General features: G+C 31.9%; 2 protein-coding genes across 3 annotated transcripts; one reads left to right on the top strand and one right to left on the bottom strand.

The window, feature by feature from the left end:
• Positions 1-524: 524 nt before the first annotated feature.
• On the bottom strand, positions 525-5,855 carry LOC137836062 (mediator of RNA polymerase II transcription subunit 15a). The gene is made up of 5 exons (XM_068644881.1): positions 5,721-5,855; positions 5,034-5,143; positions 2,187-2,298; positions 1,991-2,090; positions 525-974 (listed from the first exon to the last, which is right to left on the bottom strand). The coding sequence occupies exons 2-5, from the start codon at positions 5,141-5,143 to the stop codon at positions 802-804; spliced, it is 495 nt and encodes a 164-aa protein (XP_068500982.1). The 5' UTR covers positions 5,721-5,855; the 3' UTR covers positions 525-801.
• Positions 5,856-6,993: 1,138 nt separating this feature from the next.
• On the top strand, positions 6,994-17,964 carry LOC137836063 (vacuolar protein-sorting-associated protein 33 homolog). Of its 2 annotated transcripts, none has more exons than XR_011085182.1 (22): positions 6,994-7,196; positions 7,302-7,341; positions 7,486-7,566; positions 8,328-8,522; positions 8,628-8,738; positions 8,885-8,950; positions 9,141-9,248; positions 9,387-9,431; positions 9,798-9,854; positions 10,188-10,282; positions 11,216-11,267; positions 11,436-11,492; positions 11,862-11,924; positions 12,010-12,116; positions 13,083-13,205; positions 13,392-13,473; positions 13,566-13,636; positions 14,178-14,263; positions 15,004-15,061; positions 15,190-15,251; positions 15,621-15,714; positions 17,511-17,964. XR_011085182.1 is itself a non-coding variant. In XM_068644882.1 (22 exons), exons 1-22 carry the CDS (start codon positions 7,144-7,146, stop codon positions 17,598-17,600), a joined length of 1,791 nt encoding a protein of 596 aa, XP_068500983.1. In that variant the 5' UTR covers positions 6,994-7,143; the 3' UTR covers positions 17,601-17,964. The 2 variants fall into 2 exon arrangements, 1 of the variants encoding a protein (XP_068500983.1); XM_068644882.1 differs by having other exon boundaries at positions 14,183-14,263.
• Positions 17,965-23,169: the final 5,205 nt, after the last annotated feature.

Genomic DNA, 23,169 nt, shown 5'->3' on the forward strand with positions numbered 1-23,169 from the left:
TTTTTTCTTCAAAAACTTGAAAAACACATTTTCAATGCATTTTTTTGTTTGTTTTCAAAACACAACGTTCTCAGACTGTTTAGATTATTTATTTGTGTCCTCCCATTTTCTTAACCCAACCTTGTTAGACACAATGTGATAACAAAGTATTAACTTTGAGGAAAAAAAATGTAAGTAATCATTTTATATTCACACTAACATTACAATTACAATAAGTTTGGTCAAAACTATTCTTTATTTTTTCCCTACAGTTATTCAACAAACTGAAACTACTAATGAAACAAAGTATATGTTTGTATTTTTTATTATACTAATGAATTAATTTTAATTTTATATGTTTAGTTAAATAAAGTATGCATTATTATCATTTATATTTGATGTGATCCTAATCTGAATGTAAATAATGTTAGAAAAGCAATGTAAAAGACATATTTACATGAAAAAAACTTAATTATATAGTGAAGTAATGATGTGTTGTAGCTCATTTCATTTTTAAAATTTTCTGTTATATATCAAAAGAATACTTTTGAGACTTAAAATACTAATATTTTAAATTAAAACTAAGAATAAAATAGAATTATCTTATATGTATACAACAATTGAAGTATCTCACTATAAATTATAGTAAATTTAAAATATTAAAACTTTAAAGATATAATCTAAAGTAAAATAAAACATTAAACATATGCATATTATGTAACATCCTATTGTTGTTTATATTTATGCATACTTTGTTTCTAATCAAACACATTTATATTTTGTCTTCTTCAACCTTATTTTCTTCATCTTCAGCCAAGAAACTTAGATAAAATGATACAGAAAGTGTGTTTCCCCTGACACTGAATTCTCTCCAGGCATATTCTGGCCAACATTTTGGATTGGAGTATGGGTTAAACCCGATGATTGAGATTGATTGGGCATAGGAATAGAATGTTGCTGCCCAGGATTGTGAACATGGGGTGGAATAACAAGCCCTATTAAATAAACAATGATAGGTTAAGTCAGAGAAACCCACAAAAAACTTCAGATATCACATCAGGATCCAAATGAATTGTTAACAACACACAATTGAAATTTGCAACCTTAGAAGGAGTTGAAGTTACCAAAAAGCTATTAAGCAAGCAATAAAGGTCCAAATAAAAGAGAGTAATGGTATAAACAAGCAATGGGAACAAGTTGGCCCTCAGTGGGAACAAAGACTTAACAATGTGATTCAAGCTTTTTGGACTTTTAAAAATTAAGCATTTCACCTCTTTCAACCTTTTTGGGTTGTTTTCATTCTACTTTCACAATTAGATTGATTTTGGTCTGCGAACACCTAGATTTTGTAATTTCAATGTGCTCTTTTTGGTCCAAGACTTAAGCTAGAGATTAACAAAACATTCCTAATGTACTGTACAACATTTGCATCCTTTATCTTTTGGTAATCAATCACTTAGCTCAAATCAACATACAATCTTAACCAAACATCTTCCAAGACTAAATGCCTCATAACAAGACTGGAGGAAAGAAAACAACAATAAGACATCACAAAATATCAAAGAAAGCTAAAAGAAACTCAACAAGATGTAATCAATATTAAAAAAACAAATTATATGTATTTGGCATTCAAGATTAAACCAAATAATTAAAAAAAAAATCTTTAATTAAGATCCACAACAAAATACTAAAACCAACATGGAAACAAGTGGCAATGGCAAAGGAAACCAAAATTGAGTTAACAACGGATTTAAACACAGACACTGCAATGTTTTTAGAGATAAATTTTAACAAGTTGATATCATCGAAAAATTTAAAAGGAACAAAGACTTAAAAACAAACAACCAGGATCGTATGTAACACCAGCAGACAAAAATAAAATGTTAGTGATTCTTCACATCAATAGGACACAATACAGTCCCAACAACTTGACCTGAACTAGAAACAACTCCAAGTTAGATCCTGTTGGAATTAGAATATTGCCACTATGCCAAGGTTATTAAAAGCTAACCTGGATCGTGAGCACCTTGGTTTGGAGAGTTGGCCATGGTGCCTTGTGATGTAGTCTCCATAGTAAGCATCTTCAAAGCTATTTTCCGTAGATAATCAGACTGAAATAAGGGAGTATCACATAAAACATCAATCTTTCATTTCGTACGTGTTTGTATACATAACCATAAGTTGATAAATCTAAAATCAAATAGTACCTGGCTTGTGGCAGCAGTAAAAACCTTCTCTTCAAACCTTTCAGCAATCTTCTGAAGTTCAAGGAATCCCTCTTGACCAGAAACAGGAAGACGTCTTTTTAACGTGTCCAATCTATAGAAAATGAGGAAAGCGGTTTAATAACTAAATAATACAAATTATAGAAAACTTACGGGGAATAGACAATCCTAAAATGTTATAAGCTCGTTAAAATGTAAGAAGTCCTCATTGAAATCATACACATATTCAGAACAAAAAACAAATATAGTACAATGGATATCAGAAATGGAGTGCAAAGCATCATTTTGATAATGTAGATAGTCTCTCCTCTACGTACAAATCTGATGATTGCATGACTGAAAAAGAAGAAAAAGAACAATAATACATAATTCCAAGAAGAGTCACCAGGAGCATAATAAGAGAAAATACTATTGCTCATAAAAACAGTTCTTCATTTTCTTTATTTTATACTTCTTACTTAGACTTGGAAAACGTATGTCCTTTAATTTCTTTGTAATATAACGGTGTACATAGTAATTGCAGTTTAGGTTGTAATTCGGCCTAAATTTAAAAAGTCAATCATGCCCAAAGAGGAGCATCAAGTTCGGCCAAGAGAAACAACAGAAGAGTTACACACGCATAGAAAGGGTGATACAACCACAAAAAGCATGGGGTTAATCTTGGTCATTGATAAATTTTTGGATTTCCCTTTTTTTCTCCTGTAACATTTTCGGCTAAGGCTAGCATGAGTGGATAAATATAACTTTGAAATATATGAAAAATTGAGAGTTTGAAGCACTTGAGTGAGTAATTCTCATCCATGAGTTTTATGTTGATTTCTAGAAATCAAAGTGGTTATTCTTCCTTGGTGCTTATCTTGAAGATGGAGGTAGAACTTCAAATTCAAGTGGCGCGCCTTGCTTCTTCCACCATCTAAGTATTCTCCACCTTTTCTCTTTTAATTTGTTTTAATGTTCTTATGCTCTATAATTTTCGGTTCAATTCCATTCTAATCCATTTCTATCCATGGTTATATTCTTGTTAATGATTCTATTCCCCTAGCTTGAATTCTATATTGTTCTTGTATTGAATTCTAGATCCTATACTAGTTCCTATTATTATATTGATCTTGTGATTAGAATCATTGATTCAAGCCTCTCAATAATTGATTTCAAGTTTTAACGCAAGGATAAGATTCAACTCCAATTCTTTCCTTGCTCCATATGCATTTTAGCTTCCTATGCATATATTAACTTTATAAAAAACATAAGAGAAAAACATCCTACTAATAATCCTATAGTTTTCACTAAATATCCATCTACCACACATTCTCTATGAAGAGAAAATATGTATAACCTATTCAATAGCAAAATACACAATCCTAAATCAGTTTGCAAAGACAAACATGTTCCACTGTGAAAATAATGGCAGTAACCTCCAACCAAACTCACCAAATGAGAGTAATGATAGCACATGAAAAATAATAACAGTACATAGAGAAAAAAAAACTCTGCCCTACTCCTCCTTTGAGACATCTAAAGTGAATAAGCAAATGCCCCATATTCTAAGGATATACCCACGATAGCAAAAGTTTATTCTAACACATTGTACAATAACACCAAATAATTGAAAAGTTGACCACCAAGTATGACTATATCCCACTCCAAGGTTGTTAAACTCAAGATACTGCCTAGGATCAAGAGAAGAGAATAGCACTAACTCGAATCATAAGATCCTAAGTTTTTACCAAAAATAATTATAAATAATGCATATGCATAAAAACACCACAGATAAAGAAAACAACCTCACATCATTAAAAAACTTAAGTTGAAATCCAAAATCATAGAGTTATAGACAACTAAAGAGTGGAATTAAAATTCGTAACATGATAAAAATAATTCATAAATAGAATTAAATTTAATAATAGGTCAGAAAGATAATTTTAGAACAATTATGAAAAATAAAAGGGTGATTAAAAAATTTATTCAGCAGTTCAGCCACTGTGAGAGAAGCCAAAGCATAGAATTAAAAGATAGAAAAGAGTGGGATGAGATCAGAGTGACTGGATCACTGAGCGAGAGAGACCCAGGCTGGGTAGCCGTGGCTGACCTTGAGATAAAGAGAAGACAGAAGCTGAGATGTTGGGTAACAGGAGCAACTACAGTGCAATAACCAGCAATTGTAGCAACTACGCACAGTGAAAGTAGCAGCAGGGTGGAGCTTCGGCGGTTATACACAGGTCCAATGATACAATTTAGTGATTTTCATATGGGGGAAAGGCAGTGAATGGCAGAGACCATTTGATAATAGGAGAAAAAAAGGGTAATTTTGGCTGCATTCTAACGAGGATCCCATGACATGACTGAGCATGGTAAATCACAATGCCAGATGATCCCACCGTCAATAAATTCAGCTTCCCCAGGACCTTTGACATGTAAAATGATACATGATTTTAAAAAAATTGCCCCACTAACCCATCAATGAGCATGTGCAATGCTGACATGCTAAACCTCATCCCTACACTTTTCCTATGACATTAAAAAAATCAAAACGATTTTTTATTAAATATTCGTGTGGAGGAAAAAATAACAGATTTAATTATTTTTTTAACCTATCAACCAGAAATTTGAGCACATGTTTCATAATTATTGGCATAAGACAATTACACAATATGACACCGCCAATCAATGTTCTTTGATATACATTCATTTATCATTTGAAAAAAAGACCACAATCCTCATGGAAATGCTGTCTGTCAATCTATGACATCAATGATTTACTTCTGTTGTGGGAAAATAGTAAGAAATTACAAATGATATCAGATAGACAATATTAAAACTGAATCTTACATTTTGTTGACAATTCTTTGGCGCAACTCTTGCGGCACTCCACCTCTCCAATCACTAGCATCCATATTGGCTTCAGTACCTTGATTAGGTCTCCAATTATTGTTATCCATCTAATTGAAACACCAAAACCAGACTATTGTTGTCAAATCGGATTCCCAAAAGAAGGTGCAAAAGATGAACATAAATGTATGAAATATTATGACGATAATCCATAGAAATCAGTGGCTTTCACAGAGATAACCGTCGATCCATAAAGTGTGTAGTCACGACAACAGTTAAACAACAGGACACCAAATTTGTTTTTCCTTCACGAGCAAAAGACAGAGGTTTATACGACTTAGGACGTCAATATACATGCTTAAACCATCGATGCATGCAAACAAACATTAATTTTCTAACGAACAAAACTATGGATTGTCTTGTAATTAATTGTAAAAGCCAATAACAAAATTCCAATTTTACATAAAGTATTCCCTCGTTTTAGTCTCTATCTAGAGTTATATGCCACATCGTAATTCGTTCTTCTCCAAATTTGGCGTGGACGAGGGTGCGTCCTGTTCTAATTTTCCTTCAAAATTTTCCTTGAAAGATCTCGAGTAATGATCCAAACGAAACTTTTCGATGATTAAACCAATAATAAGGTTTGAACGATGAGAGAGAAGATAAATCCAATATTAGAAAACGAACCTGATGGTGGTGGTGGCGGCGATGGCGAACGGAGTGTTACAGACGCTTGAGCTTCTACTTTACTTTACTCTAGGTAACTTCAAAATAGGTGCAGAAAAACCTTTAACTCGTGAGCTTTTATAATTTTTTTATACGAATAATCTCTAAAATCTAGATACGAAATATATATATATATATATATATATATATATATATATTATAATTATAAATTATATAAATTTATAATAAAATTTTATATGCATAAATATGTCTCAGTATTCTTTACCACAAAAATATATTTGGTTAAAAGATTTGTTAATTATAATAAAATTTATATAATAAATTTAAATTTTTATAAAATTAATGTGTTTGTCTTTTTTAAAATTATATTAAAATCGTGTTATAATTGTCAAAAATCTATGTAGAAATGACACTGAAACTGATACGACACGAACACGCATATAATCTTTAAAATGTAGAACATGAGGATACAGATCTATATATTATATAATTATGAATTATATAAATTGATGATTTATGTGCACAAGTATGTTTCAGTTTTTTTCAACAGAAAAATATTTTCCATAACTGGTTCAAAATGATTTGTTCTTACTTTTATAACCATAATAAAAATTTATACATAAGTTTGAGTTTTTAGAAGATTAATGTATTTATCTTTTTAAAAATTGTGTTAGAATTGTCAGAAATCCAATAAATATTTTTTGAATTAGACACATCGATACATGTCCTATGAATGTCATACGAGTGTCAGTGTTCGATACGTGAGTTCGACACAGACACACCATTTAAGAGGTGTGTCCGTGATAGGTTCTCAGACTTTTTAGATTATGTTTGCATTTTTTATTATACTAATGAATATTTTATTAAATTTATTTTTATATGTTTGGTTAAACAAAGTATGTATTATTATCTTTTATATTTGGTCTGTGATCCTAATTTGAATGTAAAAAATGTTAGAAAATCAATATAAAAGACATATTTACATGAAAAAAACTTAATTATATAGTGAAGTAATGACGTGTACAGTTATTTAAGTAAATGAGTAGTTTATTTCATTTTAAAAAATTTCTGTTATATATCAAAAGAGTACTTTTGAGATTTAAAATATTAATATTTTAAAATAAAACTAAGAATAAAATAGAATTATGTTTTATGTATACAACAATTGAAGTATCTCACTATAAGTTATTGTAAATTTAAAATATTAAAATTTTAAAGATATAATCTAAAGTAAAATAAAACATTAAATATATACATATTATCGTAACATCTTATTGTTTATGTTTATGCAGAAACTTAAATCAAATGAAACAGAAAGTGTGTTTTCCCTGATAGTTGCAATTATGATTTTCCTCTGAAACTTTCTGCGAAAACGAAAATTGTGCAGTGGTGCTGAATAGTTCAGCAGAGGTTCCTCTTTTCGATGGCTCAGATTCCTAACCTAGATAATGCTCCCGTGAATCTCACATCCATTAGGTTAAATTGCCATTTACTCATACTCGCATTCGTTGTTCATGTTCACAATATTCTCAATTTCAACTTCAACTCATTTTATTCATTATTTATTCTCGTTGCGATCAGGGAACAGTCCCAAAAGGAGCTCATCAACATCCTCAAGAATGTAATTATTGCTTCTGAATTCCTCCGTTGTTCGTAGAAAATTGAAGTTCTGTTCCGCTATGTGATTTCGATTTAAGATTTGATGTTTTCGACTATGGTTGATTCTTTCGTTTATTTGATATTGATAGCTTTTATGTAACGGCAGGTTCGAGGGAAGAAGTGTTTGGTCATTGATCCGAAGCTTGGGGACTCTCTCTCGCTTATTATACAGACATCCATTCTCAAGGCACTTTTCTTGCCCTTAGTAATTTACTGGTCGGGATATCAATTCATGAATTATCTGTCTTACATATATATTATGAAACATTTTAATACCGTGTTCCAATAGTCTCAACTCGCTTAAGAGGCGAGTTGAGCTCAAGCCCAATCTAAATATACCTTCTCCCTCAACCTCCGGTGCATGATGGAGTGATAGAGTTCCAAGCTCCGTAATAGAGAATACCTCATTAATCCTAAGGATCCTATCTTAAAGAACTTGAAGTTGAAATATTGGCACCTAAAGTGGTTCTAAAGATGAACTTTTGTTCCCTTAGCCTCGGACTCCATAGCGTCTTGTACTCCCAATAGTTCCACAGAACTTAGAAGTCGAATTTAAATATACCTTTCCTCCCTTTAACCCTTCGAGACAAAACTGTGATGGAGCTTTCAGCTCGAAAATTGATAATACCTTGGATGACCATAACGATGGTGGTTAGTTTTTAATTGAATTTTAATAAAAAAATATTAACCTTTCTGTATACCTACACACTGGAGTTATCAATGATGGAAGGCTAAATTTCCATAAAATAAACATGTCCTTGTGGCCTATGGCATCACTATAACGGGCTTTCCTCCAATGGTGGAGGGGTCAAAAGATGTCATGTTAGAGAGTTATGATGGCGCTATATCGGTTATTGAACAAAAATCTTAGTTCTTTTCTGAATAAACTGTTGTTTGCTTGTATTAATTTTTTGTTTATATTGAGAGTTCACACTGAATTGCAAGCAGGAGCATGGAGTTGAATTGCGACATCTTTCTGGTGATCCAATTCAGACTGACAGCAGCAAAGTAGTTTACCTTGTGCATGCTCTGCCCAAGTTGATGAGATTCATATGTTCTAATATTCATAATGATCTATCGAAAGGATTGCAAAGAGAATATCATGTTTATTTTGTCCCCCGTCGCACTGTTGCTTGTGAGAAAGTAAGCTTTCATTGGAAACAAATAATTTTCCTAGTTGGGCATGGTACCTCTCTATTTTAAACATGATATCTCTGCCAGGATTAAATGAATTTTTTTCTTGTGTAGGTTCTTGAGGAAGAGAAATTACATCATATGGTTTCAATTGGGGAATATCCCCTGTATATTGTACCAATGGATGAAGATGTATTATCATTTGAACTTGATCTTTCTTACAAAGTAAGCTTGATATCAATACTTCTGCTCTTTGTGACTTATTTGTAGAGTTTCTTTAGTTTTTTTCAGTGTTGTAATTTATTGAATTTACTTACAGTCTGTATTTGCTTTCTATTTACTTATTCTTGTTTGCCTTCTATCTATGGTAGGAATGCCAAGTTGATGGTGATACAGGATCGCTTTGGCACATTGCTAAAGCTATTCACAAACTTGAGGTTGTACTTTTAAATTCATATAGTTGAATTTTTCTCTAGACATGAACAATCAGCATCAAGCAAAAGGGTGTAATCCCATACAGTTGTCACTTTATGAAATACCATCATCATCATTAACATCGAATCTAACATGATCTCAATCTTTGTGAGTCTGTACTTTCTTATAATTATTTCACTTCATTTTTTGTAGTTTTCTTTTGGAGTGATACCAAATGTGAGGGCAAAAGGAAAAGCATCTGTGTGTGTTGCGGACATCCTTAACCGAATGCAAGCTGAGGAACCAGTTAACTCATCTGACGTAATTTATCTCTACGCTATTTTTCTCTTTAAGTTAGAATAGCAGAATAACAAACAAAAGCTATGTTTAAATTGTATTCAATTTAAAACTTAAAATACACCATATAATCCTCTGTTTGTTTTCTCTTTGTTTACACAGATCGTTGTGCCAGAGATAAATACAGTAATCCTTTTAGATAGAGAGGTACAACCTATTTTCCATCTCATCTCCTTTATTCATGATTGGTAGTGTCTTTGGGGATGTTATGCTTGGTGCCCTTGTACTGAGTTATTTATGAATTTGTTTTTTACTGCTTAAGGAGGGCATTTCCCATCCAATACATTTATCCTTCATTACTTCATAAAAAGATGTTAATGAAAGATTTTTGTACATAAATGAGATTGAAAAAATTGAAGTTAAACAATTCATTACTAGTTCTTTTTGCATGCTTAATTTTCTATATTCACATTAACTTACATTCTTTTTGAAGTCCTACTATTTCAGTTGTTTGGATATGAGTGGTGTCCACATGAATGGTGGTCATTGAATTTGGGTATGTTTTCAATGCAGGTGGACATGGTTACTCCTTTGTGTTCCCAATTGACATATGAGGGACTACTTGATGAGGCAAGTTAATGCAGAATCAGCATACACTTTTAAGAATGAATATTTATTGCATAAAATATGTAGCTGTGTTATTTGTTTGGACTTTTTTTTTTAGAACATCTACCAAACAAGTTTTGTGATGTTGTAAATTAGAATGTGGAAGTTTTTCCATTGCATGTTTTGGTGATTTTGTCAAGGAGCTTTAGAATTATATGCAAACTTCATGTATTATTTTAGGTTCCATGAATTGATCTTCAGAAAAATATTATTATAGTTTGTCTAAATATTATTTACTCATACTATAAATATGTTTGAAGTGACATTGGCTATTTTGCTGAATTTGTATGATGGCAGTTTCTGCACATCAACAATGGCTCTGTAGAGCTTGATGCTTCTATTATGGGTCTTCAACAAGAAGGAAAAAAAAACAAAGTTCCCCTGAATTCAAGGTAAGTTACATTTCTCACTTACTCTATCTGGTTAGCCATACACAGACCGTTTTTCTATCACATGGATGTTTTGTATCATGTTTTTGCTACTTTTTCAATATTTTATTTTGCTCGAAACTTTTCCAATCCATTAATGAGTAGGTTGCTCCGTCAAATATTCATATTAATTCTCCTTTTAGATATTTTTTGATACTCATATGCTGACATGTCTCATGCTGCTCTGCACCATTAGTTGAAGCAGGTAATAGAAGTTTATATTTCGGAAGAATGAGAACCATTTTTTTAATATGCTTCAGTGTTCTTTCCTCCCAGCATAATGATCTTATTTAGATTAAAGAGTATTAGAAAGATAATTAATGGAAAAACAATTTATCCACGTTTCCAACTTCATTTAATGAGATAATGTTTGGATTTTGGGTTATTATTATTGTTGTTGTAATCGTGATCTCAACTTCAAGAAGTTTTCCCTTTAATTCTTTCCTTTGTAAATTTAATAGAAAGAATGCCTATTTATTTGTATCACATCCTTACTTCTATCCTTTTTAATTTGATTGAAGAAATCCCACTTTATTTTTATCACATTATATTTAGTGAATAGGCAGTACTAAAGGCTTGATTGGTTTTTTTATTAAGCAATATTTGAGTTTTCTGCTACCTTGAATATCAGTTTTCACGTAATCAAAGTTGTAAGAGGATGTGAACCTTTAATGATGCCTATATTACAATTTTATTTTATTTTCTGTTATGGTGTAGCAAAAAGAAAGATGTTTCTGGATGACATTTTGCTCCAAATCCTCTTTTAACCATAGTTCAGACATCCATATTCTGTTTCTTTGCAATTATTATTTTGTTGTTCATTTTCCATATTCTGTTTCTGACATTTTGCTTGTAGTATTTTACTGAAATAATGTTTACTTGCATGGATTTTGTTAGTGACAAGCTTTTTAAGGAGATACGGGATCTAAACTTTGAAGTTGTTGTCCAGGTTGATTCATTTTTACCACTTGTAGCGCAGTTATAACTTAATAATCTTTCTCTCTCTCACCCACCCACACACACATGCACACAAAGGAGCAAGAACAGAAACAGTAAACAAAAAATATTTGTCTCTCTTGTCGTTCTATTTTCTTAGTTGCTGTCTGCAGTATTGCAGATTTTGCGTCAAAAAGCTACTTCCATGAAGCAAGACTACACAGAAATGACAACTACTGTAAGTAGATGGCCTCTACTTGGACATTGATTATGCTGTCAATTTTGCAAAAGTAATTGAAATGAAACCCTTTTTTATATGAGTAATATCAGTAAATTGACTGAAGTTGTGTTTTTCCAAAATATAATAAATTGAAGTTTTCAATAAGTTTTTCTGCCATACTTTATCTTCAGAGATTCTACAGTTTGATGTTTGTTTGATGGATGCAATATTTAAAAATAGAAACAAATATTTACTGATTGAATAATAAGTTGTGTTTACTGAATATTTTTTGAGATGCACTTAATTAAGTTTTTATTACTTTTGGAAAATTAAAATGAATTTGTAAAGACTTTCTATCTAATATATATTGTTTTCCATGATGTCCAGACACAAACAGTTTCTGAGTTGAAGGACTTCGTGAAAAAACTGAACTCATTGCCGGAGATGACCGTGAGAACACTTTTTTGTAATTTTGATATTTCATTAAGACATCATAGTGACTATCAACTCAGTATTCCTTAAATAATTTCCCCAGAGGCACATAAATCTTGCCCAACATCTATCAACATTCACTTCAAAGCCTTCATTTCTTGGGCAACTTGATATGGAACATACAATTGTGGAGTCCCAGAGTTATGACATGTGAGTTAATTTTGCATACAGAGAGTTTTATGTACTTGATGTTGTTATATTTTTAAATTAATATAATTTCCCTCTCTGTATGAATTAAGTAGGATGTGATATCATGTCTTTTGGATGCGAAGGTTTAAGATGGGTTGACTTGTTCTGGCCAGTGCCACTTGTTTTTGACTTGCTAGCTCCAAATTTTCGTAGGAGAATTTGTAAATTATAAATTTCATGTGATTTTTTTTAATGAATACCTTTTAATAATCATATTTAATTGTCCAAGGTCGGAACTAGTACTTTAGTACCAGTTTTTGGAACATATCTTCTTGAAAACTTCATGTTTTGGTTTGGGGTATATATTTTATGCTTTTTTCTTGTTGGCCATGAAAATTTGAGGATTTTTCATCTGAGGCCAACACTTTATGCCCAAAATTTAATTCGATATCAAGTCTTTGTCAAAACTTAAAACCAAGCTTTTAGTAAATTTTGTGGCCTGGCATTGAACAATGAGAATAAAAACTGAGATGCAATTTGGGAAGTCTACCATCACAGACATGATTTGGATATGCCCTTGGGGTACTTTGTTTTCCTTGTAAACAAGAATGTAGTGCATCAAGTATCTGTACTATTAACTGATTGCTGATAGAAATTTGCATATTAAGACTTAAAATTGGCTATATGCGCATAAAGCCATATTATAGTTTAGGTTATAATAGACAATTAAGCTTTATTTGCTGTTCATAATATTTGAGTTTGTTTAATTTACAGCATATGAGATAAATGAAGCAGCACTTATCGTTATAACTCATGGATGAATTTTAAATTACATGACTTGATTTGCCAAAACTAATTTTACGGTATTGTTAGCTGGGTCAGTGCCTGCAAGGCTGCAATTGATTGCTGTTGAGGCATTTCAGTCCACAGATGCATGTACATAACTAAATGTTTTATAATATGAAACTTTGGTGATCACATATGCAGATGCTTTGATTATATTGAAGAACTGATCCATAAGCAAGAGCCTTTGACGACCGTCTTACGCCTTTTAATCCTATTTTCTACTACTAATTCTGGGTTGCCAAAGAAGCACTTTGACTACTTCAGGCAAGCTTACATGCTTCTTTGATACCTTGTCCTATTTCTTTTTTTCTTCATTTTGTTACTTCTGTAGATCCATGGGAATCCCTAACCTATAATGTTATCCCCATTTGCTTTTTGTACAATATACTAGCAGATTTTATTTTAAAGTACTTAGAGTTTTAATGTATATTTGTAACTTCCAATTCATAGGAGAGAACTACTCCATAGCTATGGATTTGAGCACGTAGCAATGCTAAACAATTTAGAGAAAGCTGGACTATTTAAAAAGCAGGTACGATACTGTAGGTGTTTAGTTGCAAATGCGAATGGGTTATGTATTTGTGACTTAATAATTAACTCTTATTGTGCCTATGATTCTTTTAGGAGTCAAAAAGCAATTGGCTCACTATAAAACGTGCTCTGCAGCTTGTGGTTGAAGACACTGATACGGCCAAGTAATTTCTTCTAAATGATGTGATCCTTAGACATTTGATATAATTTAAATTTTATATTAAGTTCATGGTCACAATTTGGATATTCTATGTAAACATGGTGATGTGTGTGTGTGTGTGTGTGACATATAAAATACAATATACATATTTTCATCGTGAAATGATAACAAATGTTGAACTAAGCATCCCAAATCCTTAATATCTGCCCAAATCACATTTAAGGTTAATTTATTGTTGCAGTCTGGAAGCAATATTTTTCCCAGCTCTTTTAACTATGCTAGCACTTCTATTGTTCCTTTGTTTATTTATTTATTCATTCTGTGGCTCTATAACCAGATTTTCCCTGTTCAAAATTAATTAATTTTGCAATGGCAGTTAGTGACACTTCTAGCATATTGTATTCTTTTAATTTGTCTTCATGTATTCATTTCAAATCTCACCGGGCTCTATTAAGTTGTTATTATTGATATTTGATAATCAACTGTTATACAATTATCTATTTAGTCCTGTTTCCCTACTTACTCTTAAAAGGATTTCCTACTAGGACAGCCCCAATGATATTGCTTATGTCTTCTCTGGATATGCACCACTCAGCATTCGACTGGTCCAGCATGCCATTCGGTCTGGATGGTAAACCTGAATCCCTAATAGAGATTGTTTCCGTTGTTCTTGTTTAGCATGGCAATTAACTTTCTCATTTCATTATTACCTAAAAACGTAATTGTATATAAATTTATAAAGAAGTTCAACTCATTGAACTGTAAATTTCATCTCATGCATCTCTCAGTCCTAGTTGGCTTTTGTTAAATGTTTTCCTGTTAGAAATGGGTTTGTGCTGGCCATAAAGTCTGGTTTAAAATGTTTAAGACCATGTTTTTTTAAGACATTAGTTTTATTGTATAATTTTGTCAACAATCACATTTCAATCCATGCTACGGAAAGCAGGATATTTTATGCTCTTTGTGTTATGTTGAAATTTGTTAACTTGAGCTTACCCAAAGTGAGTAATCCTCTCCCAACATGTTTTAAAGAAAGAGAATTCACATTGAGAAAGAAATGGACAGTATAATGATAGAGGAAGACATTCTCACAATAAAATACAAAAGAAACCCCTAGAAACAAAGATTGAGTCATTTGACAGGGCATGCCAATGTCCATATCTAGCAGTGAAATTCCTCTAAACAGTCCATATTCTATGATAAAGTTGAAGGTTGTTTGAAATTAAAAAACCACCCAATTATAGTTTCTTAAAACTTCACATTTACCCTTTTGTTATATTGACGCATGCAATACATTTTCTTTTGCTTGGGTGGTGAACTAAGGTAATAGTCAACCAACTGAAACATTACTGAATGTTGTTGATCTTTTAGGCGTCCTGTTGAAGAAATTTTGAAGCTACTGCCTGGACCTCATTTGGAAATGAAGAGGGTTAGTACTCGTAAACTCTGATTGAATATGTTTTCTCATGTAATGTTTCCATTTTATTTATTACTGTTTGAATCAAAGTCACATATTATTCAGTTCACCTTTCTTAGTAGTTATATTTTATTGTACAGGGAGGAATCCCAAGTAGCCCATCATTTGACACTTTATCAGGGGTTTCATCCAGCATAGCTAAGTATGTTTTACCTTAGTGCAGTTTTTAAAATTCTGCATCTCTTTATCTTTAATAAAATGGTATCAGAAAAATGTAATAAATTCCAGGAAGTTCAATGCTTATCATTTCGTGTAAGGATCACTACAATAAACATTTCAAAATATGCCTGTTAATAAGATTTATACTGATTCAGCTTTATTTTATCAACAATCTTTTACTTGTTATTGATGATATCAATTAGCTCCTAAGGTGTGGTTTCATACCTTAAAAGGTAAACCTTTTAGAGCTTGATGGTTTTCATTTGACATTGGTGTGTCAAAAATTTGCTAAAATTTGGAGTCTTTAAGGAATAAATCTTGTAATTCTTTTCTGGCATTTCACTTCTTTCAGAGTACCAGATGGAAGGCGTGCGCTGGTGCTTGTTGTTTTTATTGGGGGTGTTACCTTTGCAGAGATTTCTGCTCTCCGATTTTTAAGCACTCAGGTGTGTCATAACTGTTGCCTATTTCTTAATGTCTCCTAGACACTAGGTTAACCAATAACTTTTCCTATAATTTAATGTTTTCTGAATATGGTTATCAGTACATAATATATCAGGTAAACAGATACCATCTTATTGATATATTATAGGTGAGTGGTGGGTGGGTTTACCCCGGGGGGATCTTTAATTATGGAAATCTGTGTCTGGTTCTCTCTTATCTTCTATCTTCAGTAAGCACAAGGGAATAGTGGAGAAATATCAGGATAACTTTCTTCTGGACAATACCTGTGATAACATGACCTCAAGAACGCAGAAAGGATAATCAAATAAGGATCAAATTGGGAGGTTGAAATAATTAAAAATAAATAAATTCCAACCAAAGTTGAGTGGATTTCTAAATATCCACACAACTTGTGATTTCAAAGTCGTTTCCTATTTCATAACTTACCCAACTCAGAATAACCCAATTAATTCCTAAAATTTGTTTTCCAAACACATTTGCTGACTTCATGGACTCACTAATGAATTATTGACACAGCTCTCTATGATGCATACGCATGCAAAAAAGTCTCAAATGTCTGAAACGCTAGAGACTTGGAACATCAGAGTTCTTAATTGAATTGAAAGGACCAAGGATATAATGAACTGGGATACAATGAATAGAATTAGAGGAAAGATAAATATAGTGTCTGAAAGAACTAATAGGTTCTAGAAAAAAAATTGTTCTTTAGATTCAGGCTACAAGCTTTGGCTCTCAAGATGGGATCATCCAAGGACTGGAGTATTAGATATGGATCTAATAATATGGTCCATAATGCTAAGTCTGATGTGGGAGGAGTTATAGTGGGCCAGCATAATGAATGGTCTTCCATTTGGATGGTTTGTTCTAGAAGGGATAGGTAGGAGCCCGGTGCAGTTAGTAGTGGAATTAGCTAATTCACTTGAAGAGTACAGTGTCTGCACAAGGAGGGGTAGCGGGTGAAGAAATCTGTCTAGGTCATTATGTCTCTTAGAAGCTGTTGATGGTCATTAGCTGTATTTTTAGATCTGTTTCTCATTCAGAAATACTTTTTGAGACTATATTCTTTATTCTGGTTTTATCATTTGTCCGACCTACCAGATTGGAAGAAGGATTTTATTCATTAGTGGTGGTCGCTGACCATGCCACTGAAAATGGCAGGCTTTTCATTCCCATGTTAGACTTAGCATTATGAGCCCTATCAGGATCTCTGAAAAAAAATTGAAGGTGATCAAATCATTGCTATAAATTAAATATTGTTCACTGGAAGAAAACACTGGATATTTTTAGTATATATATCCCTCAAATTTGATTTCTTCAAGGATCTAGAACAGATTATTCAAACCGTCCCAATAGGATAGAAAAAACTGTTGTAGGGAGAGAAGCAAAAAATTGGTAGAGAAAGCAACGAGGGGAAACTGGAAAGACTATTTTGGACTTATATGTGAGGAGTAGTATCTTTAAAATTAGGATGAACATGCTTTTACGTTCAAAGCAGAACCTCAGGGACATGAAAATGGGGATAAAAATTTATATTTTCAAGTGTACTACTACTGTTCAGATCTTATTTCCAATAGTGTGCTGGTGTCAAATCCCAAAAGAGTTAAGTTTGTTTTTATATGGGTTTATCATATAGGTATTTTGTTTAGTTATGTTTTGCACTGTAGAATTATTTGCTCTTCTCCCCTATATCCATGCTTTATCCAATTGACTGGGCATTATGAATAAATCTTTTTGATTGTTTCTTATCTTCTAATTCTCGATGTGGTTTATTTTGCAGGAGGGCATGGCATATGATTTGATTATTGCAACAACAAAAATAGTCAATGGCCAAACCTTGATTGAAACTTTTATGGAAAAGCTAGGTTGATTAATGAACGTAGTTTTTCAGTTTATCATGCCGAGTATATTTGTTTGTGATAGTGAGTTTATATTTATGATGCCATACCCATTCTATGACTAAGCTAGTTCTTTTTGGACAATGCCTTAGTTAAAGCTTTATTGATGCTATGTAATCCTCTCCGTTGGTTTTCTAAGAGGGACAATTGAAAGGATCGTAACCTAGTCTTCTAAGGTTAATAGTATGAGCGCTATTTTTCTCTGCGCTATTTCAATGTGACAAATGATCTAGCATTGTAGGCAATGGGTTTGCCTACTTGTATTAGTAATGTGCTATTCTTGATTTTAGTTGAATAACTCATCTTAAATAAATTTTATTGAAAAGTTGTTGTGTACTTTGAACTTTACCTAGTTCTTAGATACGAACTTTCCTAGTCTCTTCTTTTCCCTCTCATACATTGTACCTGAAATCTCCAAAATTATTATAAATATGATATCTTAAGAGAGGGAAATTCACTCTTTCAAATTCATCCTTTATCTGTTTGTATTTTTCTCAAAGTTAGGATCAGAGTAAGTCGATCTCTCTTTGCTTTGCTTGAGGGAATGAATGTGTGATGATCTGAGAAGAAAGTTTATGTGTTTAGATTGGAGTATCAGACATCCAAATGTGTGAATTAGATTAATACTTTAAAACTAAACCTTGTTATTGCATAGATATTACTTTTATATAATATAATATTTAGCCTACTTTTTTTCATGTTTTATGCATATTTGAATTGGTGCACTTGATGCTAAAATGACGATGAACTCCCCCAAATAATAAGACTAACAACGACAAAAAAATAATGATGATAGAATTTTTTTTTTTAATAAAGGATGATAGGAGAAAATAATGCTTAAATTATTAAGTTTGTCCTATTAATAAAATATGATAAGTAGTTTTTATTTTTAAATCAATTACAGTCCTTCGATATAAAAAGGCTAATAAATTATTTGATAGCAAAATACAATCCTTTATGATTTCTAAAATAAAAATGATATATCTAAAAATACAGCAAATTACAAAAAGTATATTAAAAGAGAATACTCAAATATTTTATTAAAATAGAAAATAACATTACTTCCACAATAAAGAAAGTATTTTATAGAAGGTACTTACATATCATTATTTTTATTATCAAATTCCTGATAAAAGAACAAAATAAAATTATTTATTTATACTATTACACAATACTAAACTTCTCATAGAGTATATTTTTTTTGTTTAAAAGACACAAATTTTATTTATATAATAAAATTTATACATTTATATTCTCTTATGTCATTTTATATTTATGAACTGTTTTATAAATTAGTTTATGAAATACTTCTAATAAAAGAAGCTAATTTTTATCAACTTAGAACTTATAACTAATAAATAGCTTATTAGTTAGAGGCTAACTTATTAGCTAATTTTCTATACCAAAAATGACCTTCTAGTTGGTTTTAATTGATAAATCAGGAAATTGTTTCATTTTTCTTTTATAATGGCTAATTCATATCTGCATTTACGGTGATCACTATAAATAGCACTATTAAAGGTTTACTTCTACTACAACAGAAAGTGCCATGAATTACAAAGTCAATGACAGAAACTTATGCCTTCTATAATCCTCCATAAATTCAATGTAAGAGTCCTAATATGCTTCCAGCTTTTCTATTAGCTCTATCAGTTCCATTTTCTGATGAAGAGATGCTTCTGCTCCATTTTTTACATATAGATATTGTACCGGGCCGGATGATCCGCTAACACTAGGTATTGGAGGCCGACCCGTTAGCATAAATACATCAAGTTAAAATAGGAGATATACTATAAATCATGTAATTAATGATACACATTAAATACTGTCCATCAATAATAAAGTCCGTTATTAACTCTATAAGTAAACATGTTAAAGAAGACTAAGTATGTCTTTATTGCTACATTAACCACACTTAAGTACCAAATATTCACTTGAATGTCGGAGAAACTTTTGCAAGTGCACAAGTGCATTTCCGACCAAGAGCTGAAACCTGAATACGATAAAAAGAAGGAAGGAAAACACGACAGAGAGAGAAGATTCAATTATCCAACCAGTAACAGATATTATCTAGGTTCCATTCAAGTACAGTTATCATTAACTCCTAACCAAGCTCATAACTCTAATATGTTAACACAGGCACAGATGCATACAATCATACATACATATCAGACATAAGTTTAGGAAATTAAAAATAACTCATTGAATTTCAATTCTGATCTTACTAATTCCTGAAGTCTGATTTCATGACCACAGATAGAATTACCACTCTTTGAACAAGAAATACGCATCTCTGGAGAAAAATATACAAAATACTGCAAGACATCATAAATTGTTGGGTTCGGAGGTATCTTCCTAAGTGTCATTAGTTGCTTTTGCAATTAAGCATAAGCCACAAGTGAAAATGTATGCAGAAATAAAAGTGAAAGACAAATAGACAAAACAAATAATTATAATTCAATTTTGTTCAAGTTCAGAATGGCAAAGTTTCATAAGTAACAAAGATTACAAATCCAAACTTCAAAAATTATGTCATATGTTTCTCCATCACAAACTGGTGAGTTAAGGCTATGTTTAGATAAAAGTTGAGAGTGCTTTATAAATTCTAATTCACATTCCCAAATTTCAAGGCACAATATGATGATGAAAGAATTTGTTGCTTTAAAAGTAGAAGTACTGGAATCCCAAGATGCTCTGATGAATTGTTCAGTCAAGAAAAGTGAATGCAAATCCTCTTGCACATGCTCTTTGTGAAGTATATGGATTAAAGTCCATCTATATATCTTGTGCTGAAATTCAACTATTTATTAGAAAATGTGGACAACCTGCAGGATTGATCCTAAACCACTTGGTCATGGATGCACTAGTGTTATGTTAATAATTATCAAGAGAATTTAAGATGTTAGGTAGAATCTGTGAATGGTTTTGATCTATTACACCTCAATTCTCTAAAAGGAAAAGTGAAATGAATCTAAAGAATGAAGATACAATTGTGGCTTAATGAGCGGTGGGAATTGGGTGGAGAACTTTTATTTGATACGTTGCAATCAGTTGGCCTGGCACAGATATATACAAGATTTAGATTAAATTAGGTGCCTAGAGTTAATATGAAGTTTGAAAAAACTGAAGTCTTCACCCACCAACTTGTCAAGTTAAATGGATGTTGTCAGTACCCTTATGTTCAGGAGCAACACTCATAAAGTTTGACTTATTAAATATCATTGTGAGAGTTTGACCTATCAGAGTATATTAGTATTTTACACCCTTTCATGTGAAGCATTGGATCAAAAGAAGAGAAATTACAAAGCAAAAGTCATTAGTAATAATCATGTTTAAAGAAGATAAAAGCTCTACTGATATAATAATAATAATAATGGATTTTTAAGCCTAACTCAATCTCATAAAACCAGCTTATAAGGTGAGGTTTGCACTCATTTATATGAGATCTCCAACACACGATAATGGCTCGATAGCGGGTGGCCTGATAAGTCCACTAAACACTCTCTAGGACAGGCTTTAAATGGCTCTGAAACCATATTATGAAGTGGAATTTTAAGCCTAACTCAATCTCATAAAACCCACTTATATACTATGAAATGTTCTAATCTCTAGTTGATGTGAGATCTTCAACAATAATCATGTTTCAGCCCCGTGTGAAAACTATCAATTTCATACACACTGAATGGGTATCTTAATGTTTTATGATGTTAAATAGGACTGAAATCTAAATATGCATTTTTGACTTCCTCTTATTAATGAACAAGCAAAGTACCTTTCAGCAAGCAATTTATTCTACTATCCTAGAAGATTCTATATGCAAGAAAAGTTTGTAGTGGGTTGTCCATTCTGTTTTTGTATTTCTAAGTGGGTGATACCCTTGATGTTTTTCCTGTTAAAGGAAGACATACAAGATGCCCTTTCATGTCACTATCCTTTTATTGTCAAGGATTTGGTCCCAAGCCAACATGAACACTAGCAGAATGGTTAAGCAAATTCACAGAAGTTATTACTTATCCATCAAATCTCAAAGAATATTTCCTTGCTAGGTATCACATGTACTGATATTCAATTGCAAGCCCCTGGCCTCAGTCGCTTGTGTCCAAAACTTTGTATTGGTTGTTGTGACAATAAATAAAATGAGGTTAATTGTGAGAGAAAGAGGTCCAACCCTAAGGAAAGGGAAAGGTTTGAGGAAAGAAAAGAGGAGGGGGACCTCATATTTTGCTCTTAGCATTATTAGATGATTAGGCCTTTGAGATAGATGCTGACAGTGGCCTGATTTATGGCTTGACTAAAGAAGCAAAAAATTACAATATAGTTTTAGCTTTAATCATTATGGAAACTTACCTAACATTTTCTATAGAGATCCAACTCTGTCATGTAATCTAGCTAACACAGTCTTTATGCATGAACTAATAACTATTCCACTTGAAAGAGAAACAATAATTCAACTTTACAAAGAGGAGGGGGAAAAGGGGAGAGGGAATGTCCTTTTTATGAAGGGTGTATAGGAAATTATGTTGCTCTATGGAATCATGCATGCTACATGTGAAGTGGGACAGAAGAAACATTTGACAGATGGAGCCCTTTTGAGAAGAAAGTTGGAATTGGCTGTCTCTCTATAAAGGAATTTTTCATTTTTCATTTATGGTTTTCTAGTCTATGAAAGTACATCAAACTGCCTTCTGAAATTCCAAGAATAGGCTTCAATTATATGTGTGTCAAAAAAAAATTATATATATCAAAGAATGAATTATTGTTTGAAAAAGGTGTTAAGATGTGAACTTTAAGCTTTACTCAATCTTGTAAAATCAATTTATAAGGTGAAGTTTGCATACACTTGTATATTATGAAATTTCTATATCTATAGTTGATGTGGAATCTCCAACATAACCCCTCACGTCGAAACTTGTTGTGCAACTATATATTAGGGAAGGTTTGATAGTGGTTTGATAGTACAAACTCTCGTTGAGATAAATACTATATGACTACCTGATACCATATTAAGAAATGAATTTTAAGTCTAAGTAAACTTTATAAAACCAGTATATAAAGTGAGTTTACACTTATTATATATTATGAAACATCTTTTATCTTTAGAGTTGATGTAGGATCTCCAATCAAAATAAATTAAAGAGAAAAGAAAGGACCTGTACTAACTATGTGACAAGGAAGAATGTTGCATGCTCCTGATTATACCAGTAACTCCTTTCGTCTATGGTGTCATATCAACGAGATGTCTAAAGCACTGTAATATGGGACTTTTAAACTTCAAATCCTCGAAGTATAGTTGATTCCAAATCTCAATAGGAACTTGTATCATGATTCATGGCGGTTCTGAAACATATGAAGTAGTTGTTGATATTGCTTAGTGTGTACCATAGTTTTTTGCAGCAACTATACATCTGCAGTGTTCATATAATATTGAAAATTATTGATTGACAGAAATGGCATTTTCTTTACCAGTTGATAGAAAATTATTTTAAAGTGATGTTTATACTATTTTAATGCCAGAGTTATTAATGAATCAAATATTTTTTT

The sequence above is a fragment of the Phaseolus vulgaris genome, chromosome 5, assembly GCF_000499845.2.
Source record: "Phaseolus vulgaris cultivar G19833 chromosome 5, P. vulgaris v2.0, whole genome shotgun sequence".
Taxonomy (NCBI): domain Eukaryota; kingdom Viridiplantae; phylum Streptophyta; class Magnoliopsida; order Fabales; family Fabaceae; genus Phaseolus; species Phaseolus vulgaris.

Bases quoted from the DNA above. Each gene is read 5' to 3' on its own strand.
- LOC137836062 (XM_068644881.1), bottom strand. From the start codon at position 5,143: ATGGATAACAATAATTGGAGACCTAATCAAGGTACTGAAGCCAATATG. The intron at 2,299-5,033 runs GTAAGATTCAGT...CATTTTCTATAG, and splicing joins CAAAGAATTGTCAACAAAAT to ATTGGACACGTTAAAAAGAC. The intron at 975-1,990 runs GTTAGCTTTTAA...TTTATTTAATAG, and splicing joins CCAAGGTGCTCACGATCCAG to GGCTTGTTATTCCACCCCAT.
- LOC137836063 (XM_068644882.1), top strand. From the start codon at position 7,144: ATGGCTCAGATTCCTAACCTAGATAATGCTCCCGTGAATCTCACATCC. The intron at 7,567-8,327 runs GCACTTTTCTTG...AATTGCAAGCAG, and splicing joins TACAGACATCCATTCTCAAG to GAGCATGGAGTTGAATTGCG. The intron at 10,283-11,215 runs GTAAGTTACATT...GGATTTTGTTAG, and splicing joins AAAGTTCCCCTGAATTCAAG to TGACAAGCTTTTTAAGGAGA.